Source organism: Macaca nemestrina, chromosome 12 (assembly GCF_043159975.1).
Source record: "Macaca nemestrina isolate mMacNem1 chromosome 12, mMacNem.hap1, whole genome shotgun sequence".
NCBI lineage: Eukaryota > Metazoa > Chordata > Mammalia > Primates > Cercopithecidae > Macaca > Macaca nemestrina.
The window spans coordinates 112,123,632-112,142,040 of record NC_092136.1 but is presented as its reverse complement, the minus strand read 5'-3'; the positions used below and the strand labels follow the sequence as shown (position 1 = coordinate 112,142,040).

Sequence of the window (18,409 nt, the reverse complement as noted above, 5' to 3'; positions counted from 1 at the left end):
ATGTTCACAGAGATATGGTGGTATTTTTTAACTTCTCACCTTAGAATTGGTTTTAACTTCAAGAGTTGTGCTTCCAAGATTTCTATACTCCTCTACCACCCACAAACTCCACAATTCCCACTGTAAACAACAGCTGCTGCTCTGACATTTCACTCCTGCGAAATGAAATGTGCTTTACTTCCCTGGCATCAAAAAGGGCATGATATATACTCCTTGCCTACCTCTCCAGTCTTATCACCTGATATCTCCACATCAAAATGTGCACATTAGCAATATATGTCTAATCCCCTCTCCCTGAGTATGGACTGGATGGAGTCACTTGCTTCAAAGGAGCAAAATACAGAAAAAGCGATTCGCTTACAAATGACTGTCTTCGATCATGGTGGCACTCTCCCTTACCCTCTTACCTGCTCTGCTGAAGCAGGCCGTCATGTTGGGAGATGCTCTGTGAAGAGGCCTACACAGCAAGAAACAGAGGGAGGAACTGAGGACTCAGTCCAACCACCAAGTATGGGAGTGAGCTGGGAGGCAGATCCTTCCTGGTCAAGCCCTGAGATGACTGCAGTCTTATGAGTGACTCTGAGCCAGAGGTGGCCTTCTGGTATGCAGAACTGAGATAATAAATGTGTGCTGTTTTAAGCCACTATGTTTGGGAGTAATTTGTTACGCAGCAGTAGGTAACTAATACATTCACCCAGCAGGGTGGTTATGAGGATGAAATGAGGTCATATAAGAAGTATTTAGCAAAATGCCTGACACCATAGTGGGCACTGCACAATTAGCTCTATTCTCCTCCTTCCATCTATTTCCACTGCCACCCCCACGGTCCAAGCACCCATCGCTTCATGTCTAGATTCCTGCAACAGTTTTGCAAATAGTTTCCTCACTTTCCTTTGTCCACCTGGTTATCTTCTTTAAAAACAAAAAGCTTGCTATTCCTCAAAAGATAAAGACTGATTGACATTCAAGGCCCTCCAGGCTGTCTCCAACCTGTATTTCCAAGTTCATTTCTCATTACACTCCCACACCTCACTACCACTCTACTAAGATCAATATATTCGCTATAACCCAAATATATTTTGTATATTCCCACCCTAGTAACTGTGCTAATGAAATTTTACCCATTCAGTATTCATTCTCTCTTTTCTCCTGAGTTCCAAACCACCACTCTCCCTACCCCATCACTGAAAGTACCATTCCTCCACTAAGCTTTTCCAAACCTCATCACCCCATGATGATTTTTTTCCTTCTCTACATTAAGAATATTTACTTATTTGGCATGTAGGAACAAAAGTTCTCTTGAAGCAACTCATGAACAAATACCTAGAGTGTTAATGTTACTGTGAACCATGTTTTTCTAATATGGTATCAGATCTGCAAAATTCCGCATTAAAAAAAAAAAAAAATGTGGCCAGGCACAGTGGCTCACACCTGTAATCCCAGCACTTTGGGAGGCCGAGGTAGGTGGATCACTTGAGGTCAGGAGTTCAAGACCAGCCTGGCCAACATGGTGAAACCCCGTCTCTACCAAATACAAAAATTAGCCAGGCGGGGTGGTGGGCTCCTGTAGTCCCAGCTACTGAGGAGGATGAGGCACAAGAATCACTTGAATCCAGGAAGCAGAGGTTGCAGTCAGCTGAGATTGCACCACTGCACTCTAGCCTGGGCGACAGAGTGAAACGCTGTCTCAAGAAATAAATAAATAAATAAAAATAGAAATAAAAAATGAAAGCAGAAGTCGTGCCTCTTTTTCATGACACCTCAGAGGCGATCAGCTGCTTCAAGATGCTTCAGTGATGAGGTAGGGAGAAAGGTGGTTTGGAACTCAGGAGAAAACAGGGAAGGAATACTGAATGGGTAAAATTTCAAGATAAAAAGCAAACCATGCTTTTTATGAGAAGTGTATGGCCACAGAAGTTGCTGCTGGCGCTCTGGGTAAACACTGGAAGGGTTACACAGTCTGATTCAGTGGTGGGAACAAGGTTTCCTCATGAAGCAGGATGTCTTGACCCATGGCCATGTCTGCCTGCTGCTGGGTAAGGGGCGTTCCTGTTATAGACCCGGGAGAACTGGAGAAAGAAAGCAATAATCTGTTCAAGTGTGCATTGTGGATGCCAATCCGAGCATTCTCAAATTGGTTATTGTTAAAAAAAAAAGGAGAGAAGGGGCCGGGCGCGGTGGCTCATGCCTGTAATCCCAGAACGTTGGGAAGCCAAGGCGGGCGGATCACAAGGTCAGGAGATCGATACCATCCTGGCTAAAACGGTGAAACACCGTCTTTACTAAAAATACAAAAAATTAGCCGGGCATGGTGGTGGGCGCCTGTGGTCCCAGTTACTCGGGAGGCTGAGGCAGGAGTATGGGGTGAATCTGGGAGGTGGAGCCTGCAGTGAGCCGAGACTGCACCACTGTACTCTGGCCTGGGCGACAGAGCAAGACTCCACCTCAAAATAAATAGATAGATAAATAGATAAATAAATAAATAAATAAGGAGAGGAGGATATTCCTGGGCTAATCCTATGGTGTCTCATCTCCTGGGGCCCAAGATCTAGCAGAATCTGCAAACTTTTCAATCTCTCTCAAGAAGATGATGTCTGCCAGTATGTCATAAGCAAGCACTTAAACAAAGAAGGTAAGAAACCTAGGACCAAAGTACCCAAGATTCAGCATCTTGTTCCTCCACGTGTCCTGCAGCATAAACGCCAGCATATTGCTATGAAGAAACAGTGTATTAAGAAAAATAAGGAAGAGGCTCCAGAATATGCTAAACTTTTGGCCAAGAGAATGAAGGAGGCTAAAGAAGAGTGCCAGGAACAGACGGCCGAGAGACACAGACTGTCCTCACTGCGAGCCTCTACTTCTCAGTCTGAATCCAGTCAAAAATAAGATTTTTGGCCGGGCGCAGTGGCTCACGCCTGTAATCCCAGCACTTTGGGAGGCTGAAACAGGGGGATCACGAGGTCAGGAGATTGAGACCATCCTGGCCAAAATAGTGAAACCCCATCTCTACTATAATACAAAAAATTAGACGGGCATGGTGGTGCGTGCCTGTAGTCCCAGCTACTCAGGAGGCTGAGGCAGGGGAATTTTTTGAACCTGGGAGGTGAAGGTTGCAGTAAGCCGAGATCACGCCACTGTGCTCCAGCCTGGTGACAGAGCAAGACTTGGTCTCAAAAGAAAAAAAAAAAAAAAATTAAATTGAGTAACAAATAAATAAGATCAGACTCTCAAAAAATCTGTAAATATTCAAATTGTCCCTTTTCAGAGTCTGTGTTTCAGAGTCAGAAATAACCTGAATGTTAAACATCCAGTTTGCAATTTATTTGCTGAATGATCTAAAGCAAATAGCTTAAACTCGCTCGACTTTAATTATCTTACCAACAGAATGAGAACACCAGCTTGCAGGGTATTTGTGTGAATTAAAACATAAAGTGCCTTCATAAATAATAGCGATCTGCCTTTCAGGTAATCAATACAAAACATCCTACATATAGAACATTCAAACTGATAACTAAAATACATTAAATATAATTGAGTGGCCATTTGCATTACTGTCAAACTTTATATTTCTGCAATCACTAAAAAAGACCACTCTTTGCAAATTTTTCTAGAACAGTAATCACTGCAAAAGCCCTTTTACTATTTTCAGGCAACAACATTCTGGGAATTCATTGTATGCTAGTTGCTATGTGGAGAGAAAATCAGAACCCTGCATTTAAGAAATTTAGAATACAAACAAGAACACAGAACGTCTTTTGTGCAAAGTCAGCAAATACTTTCTTGTGGATTTAGTCACGAGGAAAAGATCCCAGAGAAGAATGCCAAGAATATCGTAAGTTTAAAACCAGAACAAAATGGGATCAATTAGGAAAAACTACACACAGGAAATACTTTATATGGTAGTTGATCCTTTTTATGCTGACTGTAGAGTTTAAAATATATGATAATTCTGCAGTCTTCTGAGTTAAAATGATTCAAGTGCCCATAAGGTTCAGAAATTCAGATGAATACACTGAATAAATAATTTACTGATATTCCATGATATGTTTAATGTGTTGTTCCTCACTAGCAATTCATAATTCAATATGCTGTGCAAAATTGTAATAAACGATGTGCTCTAAAGCAGCATTTCCATCAATCTTTGTACATGTATCCACAACACATTGCCTCAGATGATTTTTCACTGAATCCACTTTTGCCTTCAGCACACCCAACAAGTAGTAATCAAGAGAGTTCAATCTATTAAAAATATATATAGTCTCCAGACTTTGTGGTCACTTGAATTTTATTTCTTATAAGATTCACATACTCGAAGTCATATAAGCATTTTAACCATGTATATCATACCAAGTAAAAATGAATACTAAAAATGAGGTAATGGAGAAAACAACAAAATTAGATTTCTTTTGCTTTCAAATAATTCCACACCAAAACATTTTGCTGGAAATGAAGTGATTTTTAATTTATAAATAAAAGACTCTCTAAATGATTTTCAGAATATATTACAAGTTTAGTTTTAAATAGACTTACATTTATAACAGGTCTTACAATGATTTCAATAAATAGGGACTCCAGAGCACAATGTGGAGGTACAACAATCACGTGTTGACCTCTTAATATTCCAAGGGGATCAAAATCTTTTTCAAACACAGAAGGAAACTGGGCTTTGTACAGTGCTAACCCCTAATAGCTATTCTCCTTTATAAACTACAATATTATTGTCAGTTTCATATACTTTTACTTTATAAAGAACTCCTACAGGAAGAACTTTCTGGAGGTTGTCCCAGATATAAACAGCTACATTTTCAGTCGTGCTATAGGAAAACAAACAAACAAACAAAAATTCAAAATGCAAACAATAAAATTTCATGTTTAATATTTATAGAGAATAGAAATTCTAGTTTTGAAAGATTTAATTAAAACTTCAGAAATCACACAACAATCAAATATTCAAATCAATTCTTGTTTTACAATCTATATAAAGCAAGGTATAGTGCCACCCACCTCACCACATCTGCAAAGTATGGCACATCCATATCCAGATTCTTATGATCAAGGGGCTGCATAATCGCCTCCTAGAGACAAAACCAAGGGAAAATATCATTGGCTCCATGTATGACTCAAATTCCAAATTGTTACACTTATGCCTCTAAACCTCACCTTATCACTTAGCCACTAACTAAATACTTGTAAGTACTAGATTTGAGTCTTACAAAGCAACCTTACAAAATTTTAAGTTGTGAAATAAAGTCAGGCCCAGCTGTTGGTAATGATTAGGAACCCTTGTTACTGAATAAAAAGAGGTGAGAAACCAAAACGCAGAGAATCCTGGAGCTTTCTCGCAACACAAGCCACTGTAATTCAGAATTCAGTTTAGCACTCTGGGAATCCTGTCCAAAGAGTTAGCACCAATATTTTTCCATAACACTGTCACACCTACGGAACAATGCCACAATATCATGGACAAAGATTCAGTGACTACTACATTTTATAAAGCAGATCTGACCGAAACTATGTAAGTAGTTCTAAATTTCTGCTAGGAGGAGTAATTTAAGAATGGTTTTGGGCTCACAGAAGGAAAAGTACAAATATGTAAAGACTATTACTCCCTAATGCTCATGTATATTAACATAATGTTTTTCCTCATCATCAGCAAGGATTAAATTGCCTTATTCTTTCTTTGCTTTTTGCTTTTAGCTATTGCAAAAAATCTAGCATTTGTGAAAAAAAATCTAATTTTCCATATGGTGTAGTTTCAAGAAGGGTACATTAATAACAGTAATAGCAATCATTTCTTGAGAAAAACTAGAATCATACAAAAAGACTAAGTCCTAGATCAAACGGTTGTTGAAACAGATCCAATGAAGGGATGTTCCACATGAATAGCAAGAAAATAGGTATCTTTGCTTCATCTTCAATCCCAGTTCCAGTCCCAATTTCTTCAGTAAAGCCTCTTATGCCAGACTTTTTGTTTTCTTTTGTTTTGTTTTTAGAGACAGGGTCCCTGTCATCCAGGCTGGAGTATAAGTGGCACAATCATAGCTCACTGCAGCCTTGAACTCCTGGGCTCAAGCAATCCTCTCCCCATGGTAGGGTTCTAAGTTCACTCTCTATGCCACGATGAGTCACTTTCACTGATGAAAGTGTGTGGTTGGCCGGGCGCGGTGGCTCAAGCCTGTAATCCCAGCACTTTGGGAGGCCGAGACGGGCGGATCACGAGGTCAGGAGATCGAGACCATCCTGGCTAATACGGTGAAACCCCGTCTCTACTAAAAATACAAAAAACTAGCTGGGCGAGGTGGCGGGCGCCTGTGGTCCCAGCTACTCGGGAGGCTGAGGCAGGAAAATGGCGGGAACCCGGGAGGCGGAGCTTGCAGTGAGCTGAGATCCGGCCACTGCACTTCAGCCCGGCGACAGAGCGAGACTCCGTCTCAAAAAAAAAAAAAAAAAAAAAAAAAAAGAAAGTGTGTGGTGTCCTTCAGGCACACAACAGCAGAAAACAGCACAGAGAACCCCTCCTCCAGTATTCAGTCAGATGTTGAGGGCTTTTATGTTGCTTTCTTATCTCTTTCCTTTCTTTCTTTTCTTTTTATTTCTTTTCTTTTCCTTTCTCTTTTTCTTTCTTTTTCTTTCTTTCCCCTCCCGTCTAATCTCCCCTCCCCTCTACTCTCCTCCCTTTTCCTCTTCTCCTGTCTCTGTCTCTCTCTCCCCCCCCATGGCCCCCCCAACCCCTGCCCCATAAATGCATGCAGGCCCTATCTCTATAACTTTCCTAAAGTACTTTGAGCACAGTGCTGTTTCTTCATTCACTCATTCTTTTCCTCATTTATGAAATCAACAGTTATTTAACAATTACTATTCTTCACCTCCTAGAAAAAGGAATGTATACACTCTGTGGGCTACATCTCATTCATCTTTGTATACTTAGCTTACAAACTGATGCAAAGTAGACAAATTTGTTGAATATATGAATAATGTGAAGGAAGTAAACATCACTAATAACATCATTTTAATAAAGCAAATGTCAAATTTCAGAACAAAACTAAGCTGCAAGTGAAATGACGGCATAATAAACAGCTGGATGGAAAGAAATCTACTCCCAACTTTGCAAATAACTAGCCACACAATCTGCGGCAAGTCCGTTAACTGTTCAGCATCTCTCAATCTTAATCTACGGATTGAAGAAGTTGGTTTGAATAATCTCCAAAGTCTCTTACAAAGCAAGAATTCTATAATGATATAATCAGTTAAGTTCTTCACTGAACCCCTTGTGTGTTATCTCTATGATGTACTGCTCTGGTGGGTTTATAATAAATCTAGAGTGAATAACATGGTGTGGTATCTAAATCTATGATCAAAAGTACAAGGAATATTCAGAGAGGGAAGAGAAAGCTCCAAGGAGAAGGCCAGGAACAGTGGCTCATGCCTGTAATTCCAGCACTTTGGGAGGTCAAGGCAGGACGAATTTGAGACCAGCCTAAACAACATAGTGAGACCCCTACCTTTACAAAAAGAAAAATTTGCATTGGCTCTGTGCCTATTTAAAAAAAAAAAGTAAGTCTCAAGGAGAAAGCTATGTCTTAAAAGAAATGGAGAATTTGTTAACTGAAGGAAATCAGGATATTCCAACAAGGAATACAAGGTAAGTATGTTATATTTCCTCCCATCGCTGTAACACAACTGTGACTAATTTCCATTAAGTCACCAAAACACCTTTAGAGGCCATGCGAGTAGTTCCTCCAACTATACCCCAACACCCACATCCAATTCTACTCACAGAGTTATGGAGCCTTAGGATATAACTGGTTGGGGAGGTAGATAGGGGGCCACCAAATATTATACTTAGGGAATAGCACATAATAAGCACCCAACATGCCATTACCTCCATATATTTTTTGAGATCAGCCAAATTCATAACCATTCCCGTAGCAGGGTCAATCTAAAGAATAAACAAAGGTGAATATTACTCTCATAGGCTCTCCATATTAAACAGCTGGCAAATTATTAAAGGCAGTACAGTATGCAGAGACTGTGCCCACATTTGCCTTCATCCCAGAGATAATCACTGACCTCAGCATGGAAGCACCATGTACTTCAAGCATCCTTTTCATGGTATAGCCCTTCTACCTGTCCACACACAGCTCATTAAAGACAACACTTTGGTAGAGGAGAGGCCTGGAATGGCAGCAGTTCACCACACACACATATACAAGGGCCAACAATGAGCAATACTGACTGGAACAGTTTTCAACACAAAATCCACCACACTGGCTGAAAGAGAGCCCAGCAATCTGCAAAAACCACACAAATATTTTCTGCACATACCTCTCCATGTACTGTCACCACAACTATGGAAAGGAAACAAAATACCAAAAAAACAGCATGACTTTCAACAGATTAACATCCAAGCACAAGTTAGCAACATACAAGCACAAGTTGGCAACATAAATTATTAGATCTGTCCCCAAAAGCTATACTTAAATATTTACCCCAAAACATTTGTTATTTAAGATTTTTTTTTTTTAATCAACCAAAGCAAGACGCAAGCAAGACAAAGGAGCTTAGTTAGGAACTTTGGCTAAGCAGAGGCACTCAGCCAAGGCTGAAAAGGGTGTAAATTCTGCTTATAATGTTAATGCACTAGAGAGCATCAAGATGCTGCTCAATCTCTGCCTGTAGAATTAGAAACTGTACTTGTAGGTGTCCAGCTACACAGCAAGCTGGTCCAATACTGAACAGTACCTTTCTGAACAAGCAATACTACTGGGCCTTAAATTCTTATCCCCTTACTCACGTGAATGTATACAAAGTCTAAAGTAATGCTTTGTAAATTAAAAAGTGCTTGTGAAAAGCATTTGAAAACTCTTGGCCAGGCGTGGTGGCTCATGACTGTAATCCCAGCATTTTGGGAGGCCGAGGCGGGAGGATAACCTGAGGTCTGGAGTTTGAGAGCAACCTGGCCAACATGGTGAAACCCCATCTCTACGAAAAATACAAAAATTAGCCAGGTGTAGCGGTGGGCAACTGTAATCCCAGTTACTCGGGAGGCTGAGGCTGAAGAATCGCTAGAACCTGGGAGGTGGAGGTTGTAGTGAGCAGAGATCACGCCATTGCACTCCAGCCTGGGCAAAAAGAACACAACTCAGTCTCAAAAAAAAAAAAAAAAAAAAAAGGAAAGGAAAAAAAAATCTTGATCAGTGCTTTACACATTAATAACTTTTACGAATGTATGTATTTTAGTTCTATACAAATACCATTAGGTATTATGTGATAAGTAAGTACACTGAGACTGAGATACCATAGATTAAGGAAGAGGCAGTAGCTAAACCAGTAATCCTAATCTGACACCTTGTCTGGTCTTTTTTTATGCCACCACCACACACTGTTTTATACTCTATGGCTTATGTAGCTGTTTTTTAAGGCAGGCTGTACCTCAAAGAATCAAGTCTCTTATCTTTGGAAAAATTACCTACTTTCTTGGAATACTGCTGGCAAAGCTTTAGACCAAACCTATTTTTCTGCCATATATTACATTCCTAGGCAACATTCTCGTTTTGTCAGTTATTATTTACTCAAAGAATAAAATCTAATTTTAACATTAGCCTCAGTCACACCTAATCAGAAAGAAATTGTGTACTCTAGGACAAAGAAAAATGCTTTAAACCATTCATTGTTTTGGTCTGTTTGTAAGAGTTGACAATTGTAAGGTAAAACTTAACACACATCTAACCAAGACAACAGATCCTTTCATTCTACTCCCATTTAACTTCTCATTCAAAGCTCAAAGCATTCACACTGTGTCCGTAAGTTTTCCCATTCATTGTGTCTACATTTGCTGAATACTCTTTCATCCTTATTGAAGGGCTGAAATGTCATCAGTTTTTCTCTCACCTTTATAATTGTGCCCATGGCCATTTGGATTGCTGCATTTCCCAAACAATTTCAAGTTTTCTTCATCACTCAGAAATTTACTAACCAAAAAAAAAAAAAAAAAAGTCAGCATGACACAAGTATCACATCCAAACCCCCTTCTCTGTTCCTTATATTTATTATTTGCTCTGATCTTTGAAAAGTCTCCCAATTTGTTATTACTTTAGCTCACCAAACGGGGAGTCAGAAATCATGTTGATTTTTATTACTCATGTATATGTCAGAAACCATGGCATATTCCCTAATTAGAAGACTGTACCATACAAATTAGCACAAACAAACCTTAACTTCAAGCCCCTTGTTCCACAGCAGCTGATCTGCTCATGGGACTTCCGCTTTTCAATTCAACATTACTGAGTGCCTACAATGTATTAGGCAAGTGCTGAATGAAATAACAGCATATAATGATAAACATAGATGGTGATCCGCAAAGTGGCTTACTATCTCATTTCTCTCAGAAGCTAAACTACTCATCCAGAAAAAAAAAAAAAATTTTTTTTTGTTTTTTGTTTTTTGTTTTTTTGAGACAGAGTCTCGCTCTGTCGCCCGGGCTGGAGTGCAGTGGCCGGATCTCAGCTCACTGCAAGCTCCGCCTCCCGGGTTTACGCCATTCTCCTGCCTCAGCCTCCCGAGTAGCTGGGACTACAGGCGCCCACCACCGCGCCCGGCTAATTTTTTGTATTTTTTTAGTAGAGACGGGGTTTCACCGTGTTAACCAGGATGGTCTCGATCTCCTGACCTCGTGATCCACCCGTCTCGGCCTCCCAAAGTGCTGGGATTACAGGCTTGAGCCACCGCGCCCGGCCAAAAAAATTTTTTTAATTACATGACCTGGTAAGTCTCCTATTTAACAATCTTGCTTTATACTATGTCTCAATGACTGCCTCATGAGAACTTTACCAATCTGTTGAGGAATATTCAAAGCAGGTGAATTTTTAAAATTACAATCTTTGACTGTTGTCTCAGACGGAAACCAAATTGCTTAATGAATGTTTATACTTATACACATCCATTCAATTTTGCATCCTCTATGAGGCCTTACCACCCTCAGGTGTTTATGCCTCTTACTATACAACCCCTTTCTTTTTGAGATCCTCTTTATGATTCCCCCCAATGTAGTTTGGATGTTTGTCCCCTCCAAATCTCATGTTGAAATGTGATCCCCAATGTTGGAGGTGCGGCCTAGTGGGAGATGTTTGGCTCATGGGGGTGGATCCCTTATGAACGGCTTGGTGCCCTCCCTGAAGCAATGAGTGAGTTCTGGCTCTATTAGTTAATGGGAGAGCTGGTCGTTAAAAAGAGCCTGGCACCTCCTCTCCTCTCTCTTGCTCCCTCACTTGCACTGTGAGTTGCCTGCTTGCTCCCCCTTCGCCTTCCACCACGAGTGGGAGCTCCCTGAGGCCTCAACAGAAGCAGATGCTGGTGCCATGCTTCTTGTACAGCCTGCAGAACCAAATAAACCTTTTTTCTTTACAAAACACCAGTCTCAGTATTCCTTTACGGCAATGCAAAATGGAATAACACACCCCCACTTTCTCCTGCTCAGCCACTTCTTGTATTTAAAGTGCTAAAGTCTTTTGCACAAAATTCTCTCAGTGTACCCTCCACAAAATAGGCCAGATTGGAAACCCCATACAAGACCCCTGATGCATCCGTTACCTAGCACAAGCCCTGACAACCAAGAAACAAATCCTCGTTTAGCGAATGGAGGGATGAATCCCGTCAGATAGCAATGGTCATCCTTATTTCACAGACGACGATACGGAAGGCCAGAGAGTGGAGCTTGTTAGTGAGTGGTAAAATTCCTCAAAATCAACTCTTCAGTGCATGCAAGCGGTATGTACGATCGGGTTTCAAATCCCAACTATGCTGCTTGCTTCGGAAACTGAACGTCTGGGCTCGTTGTTTTTTGTTTTTTGTTTTTTTCTCCTAGCCACTAAACCACCAGGGACTGGGTTCATTCTGTCTTTGGTTAAAAAGGCGCTAAAACTTGCCTTGTAATTACATTAGATATGGTCGCCAATGCTCCTGGCATACAAGATTAGCTAACATTTACTGGGTGTCTACGCCGCGGCAGGTACTGTGTACATAGACGAGTTTAACACCCTTGAGCTTCACAACAACCCTGTGGCGTACACCAAGGGACTCCTAGGGGCAGAGACGTTTCTTCGAGTCGCAGAGTCGGACGTGGGCCCCACACTCAGACGTGGGCCATAGCCCTCCGCAGTCGGCTCCGTTAACCACCAAGCTCCCCGACTCCTCCAGGGCTGGGGCCACTCCAGCCGCCATCGCGATGCTCGGGGCCGACCGAAGACCAGCGAACGCGACCAACGCGCGCCGCCCTCCGTACTCAGCGTCTCCCCAGAAGCCCCGGCGCCCCTCCCGAGGCCGACGTCAGCACGACCCCAGCCCCGCCCCGGTGACGTTCCGGGGCCCGGGGCCCGCCACCCAGCGCTGCACTTGTGTGCACACTCTACCTGTACAATCGGTGGCTCGCGCTGAAGGAGATGCGGCGGGACACTTGCGCCTGGCGGCGACGGCCGCCACCTGCCGTGCTCATCTTCCCGGCGCTGTCTGCACTACTCGGCCAGCACCTCCTCCCGCCGCGCGGCCGGTGCCTCCTCCCACCGCGGCTGCGCAGTGCGCTTCGGCGCGCTCCTGGGAAGCGCGGCTCGGCTTCCGCTCCGGACAATCCCGGCCTCGGGAGACCGTTAGGGGTGTCTCGCGGCTGTTTGAATCTCTTTGGAGAACAAGAGTTCGGACACCTAAGCATACCCTGGAGCGGTCAGGGTGGGTGGGGACACGGTGTCCTTGATCAGTTTGCTCCGCCTGAGGTCACGCCACGTAGTTAGGGCCCGTCTGGGCACACTTTGGGTACTGAGTGACCTCTCTGAGCCTCCCCTCCCACTCTCTCCTGTAAAGCTCCAGTGGCTGGTGACTCTATCGCATGAGCCTCACGGCCACAGTCCGCTTTATAGACCAAAAGGAGCAGGAATTGAGCCAGGCGGGCGTGGTGGCGCACTCCTGTAGCCCCAGCTATTGGGAAGGAGAGGGATCCCCTCAGCCTAGGAGTCCAACCCGGGCAATGGAGAAAGACCCTCCTTTCTTTTTCTTTTCTTTATTATTATTTTTATACTTTAAGTTCTAGGGTACATGTGCACAATGTGCATGTTTGTTACATAGGTATACATATGTCATGTTGGTTTGCTGCACCCATCAACTCGTCATTTACATTAAGTATTTCTCCTAATGCTATCCCTCCTCCAGCCCGCTACTCCGTGACAGGCCCTAGTGTGTGATGTTCCTCGCCCTGTGTCCATGTGTTCTCATTGTTCGATTCCAACCTATGAGTGAGAACATGCGGTGTTTGGTTTTCTGTCCTTGTGATAGTTTGCTGAGAATGATGGTTTCCAGCTTCATCCATGTCCCTGCAAAGGACATGAATTCATCCTTTTTATGGCTGCATAGTATTCCATGGTATATATGTGCCATGTTTTCTTAATCCAGTCTATCACTGGTGGACATTTGGGTTGGTTCCAAGTCTTTGCAATTGTGAATAGTGCTGCAATAAACATAATGTGTGCATGTGTCTTTATAGTAGTAGCATGATTTATAATCCTTTGGGTATATACCCAGTAATGGGATCACTGAGTCAAATGGTATTTCGAATCCTAGATCCTTGAGGAATCGTCACACTGTCTTCCACAATGGTTGAACTAATTTACACTCCCACCAACAGTGTAAAAGCATTCCTATTTCTCCACGTCCTCTCCAACATCTGTTGTTTCCTGACTTTAATGATTGCCATTCTAACTGGCGTGAGATGGTATCTCACTGTGGTTTTGATTTGCATTTATCTGATGACCAGTGATGAGCATTTTTTCATGTGTCTGTTGGCTGCATAGATGTCTTCTTTTGAGAAGTGTGTGTTTGTATCCTTTGCCCACTTTTTGATGAGGTTGTTTGATTTTTTCTTGTAAATTTGTTTAAGCTCTTTGTAGATTCTGGATATTAGCCCTTTGTCAGATGGGTAGATTGCAAAAATTTTCTCCCGTTCTGTAGGTTTCCTGTTCACTCTGATGGTAGTTTCTTTTGCCATGCAGAAGCTCTTTAGTTTAATTAGATCCCATATGTCTATTTTGGCTTTTGTTGCCATTGCTTTAGATGTTTTAGTCATGAAGTTCTTGCCCATGCCTATGTCCTGAATGGTATTACCTAGGTTTTCGTCTAGGGTTTTTATGGTTTTCAGTCTAAATAAGTCTTTAATCCATCTTGAGTTAATTTTTGTATAAGATGTAAGGAAGGGATTCAGTTTCAGCTTTCTACATATGGCTAGCCAGTTTTCCCGGCACTATTTATTTAATAGGGAATCATTTCCCCATTTCTTGTTTTTATCAAGTTTGTCAAAGATCAGATGGTTATAGATGTGTGGTGTTATTTCTGAGGCCTCTGTTGTGTTCCATTGGTCTATATATCTGTTTTGGTACCCGTACCATGCTGTTTTGGTTACTGTAGCCTTGTAGTATAGTTTGAAGTCAGGTAGCCTGATGCTGCCAGCTTCGTTCTTTTTGCATAGGATTAAGACCCTAATTTCTTTAAAAAATTTTTTTAAAAGAACAGGAATTTGAGAGCACAAATAAGACCACGTGGCAACAGTCCTTTTGACTGTTGTGTAATGATTCTTACTAATGGAAATTCTAAAGACATTCTTATCCACAAGTGTGTATGGACCCATTTATCACTCTGGGTGGCATAGTGTGAACAAAGGCACCCCTGAACACATATTAGCAATTCTTCTGCCAGTGTAGACACATTGAGAGTGAAAGGATCTTGTTTCCTCACATCTACTCACAAGGGTGTCCAAAGTACACACAGTTCCTAGAATCATGTCACCTCTTGCTTCCATTCATTCTTTCATTAAATATTTATTGGGAATCTACTATGTGGCTGGCATTGTTCCAGGTACGGGGGAGGACAGCTCCACTGTATATGAGAAAAATCAAATGATGAAAAGCAGGACAAGTCAGTGATTAATAACGGACTTGGAAAAGTTTTCTTTAAAAAGAAAGATAAAATCATGGGGGTAATAGAAATAAGCTCAAATGGTGATTTCCCTCAAATATCTCCTACTTATAGCTATATATTCTGTTTGTTCTGCATTAATCTACTAACAGGTTATTTAGCAAACACTCTCCATACATTTTCAGATGTTTGTTTCATCTACCCCATTGTACTGTAAAGAAAAAACTTCAAAGAACATGTAGAGATTTTTGAGATAGACTATTTAATTCAATACTTTCACTTTACAGATAAGAAAATACAGCCCCAGATAAGTGAATTACTATTGCAAGATCACTCAGAACAGAAACATTATTTCCCAGGTATGGACTATCTCAATGATAAATACTCTCTAGCAGTCAGTGGTTACACAAATAGTTGCTCATTCCAAAACCAGCTTAAAGAATCAAAATAAAATGAAAGAGTAAGAGAAATGTCTGCAAAATTGTTTTTATTAATAATACTTGTTTGTTTTAGTAAAATATTTCACTGCATTTGCAGAGTTGAAGTTTAACCTGTTTGGAAATAGGATTGTTGCACATGTATTGAGATGAGGTCTTTAGTATGAGCCCTAATCCAACGTGACTGATGTTCTTGTAGAAAGGGGAAACTTGAACTCAAAAACTGACACATATGGAGGGAAGATGATGTGAAGACACGGACAACACCATCTGCAAGCCCAGAAGAGGGAACTGGAACAGCTCTTTCTTCAAAGCCCTCAGAAGGAACAAACCAACTTTGATTTTAGACTTCTAGCCTCTAGAATTGTGAGACAATTCATTTCTGTTAAGACCTCTGTGGTACTTTGTTATGGCAGCCATAGCAGACTAACACACTAACCAATAAGAAAATAACATTTCTTTTAGCTTTCAGTTCTTTGAGATCAACAGCCATTTAGGTATAGTTCCCACTTCACTCTTGCAACACTTACTGGCTTGTGCTTGGCTGTGTTGCCTCAGAAGGCTAACTTCTATTAAAAGATCCCATAAGGGCCCCTGGCCAGCCTTCCTGCCTCAACTCCCCTGCTGTCTCCAGGGGCAGGTGGCAGGCATGGGTACCTGCATTTCACTGGAGTGGTTTATTGGATCTCTGAGGGGAAGGAACAGCAGAAGAGGCCCTTCTTCCTCACCCAAGGTGAAGGGTGGTTGGGGCCAGGAGTTTGGACCCTCCAGGTCTTGCGGGAAGAGCTGGGTAATACCTGGTGTCTGAGTGATTCTCTGCAGACCCTTCACCTCTTCAAGGACCACTCATCCTCCTTTCAGCCCCCTTTATGGGGGCTGGGCAGCTGTGGAGCCAGCCACAGAGGCTCTTACAGAAGCGAGGCCTGGAGTAGCCTGCACCAAGTAGCAGGGTCAGGGTTCATGTGCTCCTCCTCCTGCCACAGGGGCTGCACATCCCATTGCCCCACTACTGCTTTCTGTCTCCCTCTGTCTAGCTTCCAGGGCAGGGAGCAGGCCCCACCTAGGGCTGCAGGCAGTCTGGCTTGTGCCAGCATGGGCTCTTGTGCCCACCAGCCTCACAGGTGCTGTGCTTTGTGCTCTTGGCTGCTGTGCTGGGACAGAATGGGATGCCAGGAAGAGAAGAAAGGGGGTGCAGTCTGAGGCCACCACCCCCTTCCTATCTAAGGGAGGGCTGAAGACAAGGGGCTGGCATTCAGTGGGCAACAGAAAGGAGAGGCTCCTTGAAGCTGCTCAATCAGAGGCCCCCTGTCCCTCCTTTTGCCCTCCCCAGGACTAAAGACCTGGAGGGGCTGGGTGTGGGGCTGGCTTTTGGAGTGTGGAGGTGAATATGTGGGAGCAGAGATCATGAATAACTCAGGGCAGTGAACAGTGCACCAAGAGCAGGGCTGTGTGTGGGAGGCTGCAGCCAAGATTGCCTCAGCTCCTCCCCCTCAGGCTGGGAGGATAGCACAGGCTGGGGGCTGAGGGTGGAGGGTCTCAGCTCTGCTGCCCCCACCCCGGTACTAGCCTAGCTTCCCAAGCTGTGGCTTAGAGGATAGTTGGCTTCCTGCCTCTCTCCTCTAAAGCAGCAAGTCTGGGAAATCCTGGGGTGAGTGGAGTCACCCCACCCCTAGTTGCTGGCAGAGACTGAGACTAAAGCATCACTTAATAAACCCTCCCAAGCCCCCCCCAAAAAAAAGATCCCATAAGATACTCCAATGGACATATATTGGCAAGGCAGGCCCCATGTCTATCACCTTCCAGTCCTCATTCACTTACTAAGTTAAAAAAAAAAAGAAGAAGTGTTTATTTAACATCTACTGAATGCCAAGTGCACTGCTAAGTGCCAGGGGCGCAGTATGAGTAACAAACACATGGTCCCTGTCCTCATACAGTTCAAGCTAGTGAGGGAGCTAAACACAGAAATAAATCATGATAAACTAAAAAAACCCACTAGTTCTCCCTCAGGAAGTAAAAGAAGGCTTCAAAGAAGAGATGACTTTTGAGCTGGATTTTAAGATTCACCAGGTAGATAAGGGAATTCCAGGAAGAGAAGACAATGTAAGCAAAGGAAATGTGGAAAAGTACAGCTTGTTTAGTGCATATTGACGAGTTCTTGGCTACAATGGAGAGATAGGTGAGAGGTAAGATTGGAAACATTGACTGGGGACCAAATTATTGAAAGGCCTAGAATGCCATTTAAGTATAAAGGAAAGGAAGCTTCACCCCCTTATCTCCCTCCTAGCTCCCCACAAAAAGGGAATTTTCATCTGCTTAAATCACATTTCCAGGCACTGGTTGGGCCTTGTTTACTCACAAGCAGGCCTACAATGTGTTAAAAGTACCATATATAGTGTTGCTTACTCTCCAAAGCTATCCTCAGAGGGAAAAAAAAAAAAAATCAAGCCAAAATTCTCCCCTACTCCCACCCTGCCCCAAGGTAGCTGGCTGGTTCATATGTTTTTCTACTGCTTGCATCCTGTGGAGGACCCAACCTGCCCATTTGCCTCTTCCTTTTCCCCTCAATTGTGCACCACTTATTCCCTTTCCTTGAATCTTCGGACACTGGCTAGTGGTAAGAGTTGGGCTTAGGGAGAAGAAGAGGCCCAGCCTATGCTTTGGGCCTTGGTCATAAGCTCACTCAATTTTACCAGAACTTTCTCCCTTGGATTACCGGCATATGTGCCTAGATTATAACATGCCACTGATCCTTTTTCGTCTTCTCCTTCAGGAAACAGAGAGCAGAGCCAAGGCAGAATTCAGGTATCCTTAGGTCAAAATCTTATGATTATACTGCTATCCTTCATATGTCTGAACTTCATTCCCTGTGTATTAAGACAGATATTTATAAACAGAGGAAAGATGTGACAGATCTATGGACTTGCCAGAGGTCATCCAGAGTCTCCTTCACCCTTCAGATCTAGGAAGATCAATCAAATCTCCATGTTTTGTCTGAGGAAGTACAATGAATGCCTTTTCAG

At 42.7% G+C, this 18,409-nt stretch overlaps 1 protein-coding gene across 5 annotated transcripts in view; it reads right to left on the bottom strand.

Moving 5' to 3' along the window:
* Nucleotides 1-12,843, bottom strand: part of LOC105493750 (6-pyruvoyltetrahydropterin synthase) — a 116,787-nt gene extending 103,944 nt beyond the window's left edge. For 3 of the 5 annotated variants that reach the window (XR_011611059.1, XR_011611060.1, XR_011611058.1), the window contains exons 1-5: nucleotides 12,408-12,839; nucleotides 9,892-9,971; nucleotides 8,326-8,348; nucleotides 7,883-7,939; nucleotides 5,005-5,075 (exon numbers count right to left, since the gene is read on the bottom strand). Coding sequence is in view for 2 of the 5 variants with exons in the window: in XM_071075576.1 (XP_070931677.1) it covers nucleotides 4,691-4,814; nucleotides 5,005-5,075; nucleotides 7,883-7,939; nucleotides 8,326-8,348; nucleotides 9,892-9,971; nucleotides 12,408-12,703 (651 nt within the window). In the remaining 3 variants the exon portion in view is untranslated. Of the gene's footprint in view, nucleotides 1-4,435; nucleotides 4,815-5,004; nucleotides 5,076-7,882; nucleotides 7,940-8,325; nucleotides 8,349-9,891; nucleotides 9,972-12,407 lie in introns of those variants that run through there. The other 2 variants (XM_071075576.1, XM_071075577.1) reach the window with 2 other exon arrangements.
* Nucleotides 12,844-18,409: the final 5,566 nt, after the last annotated feature.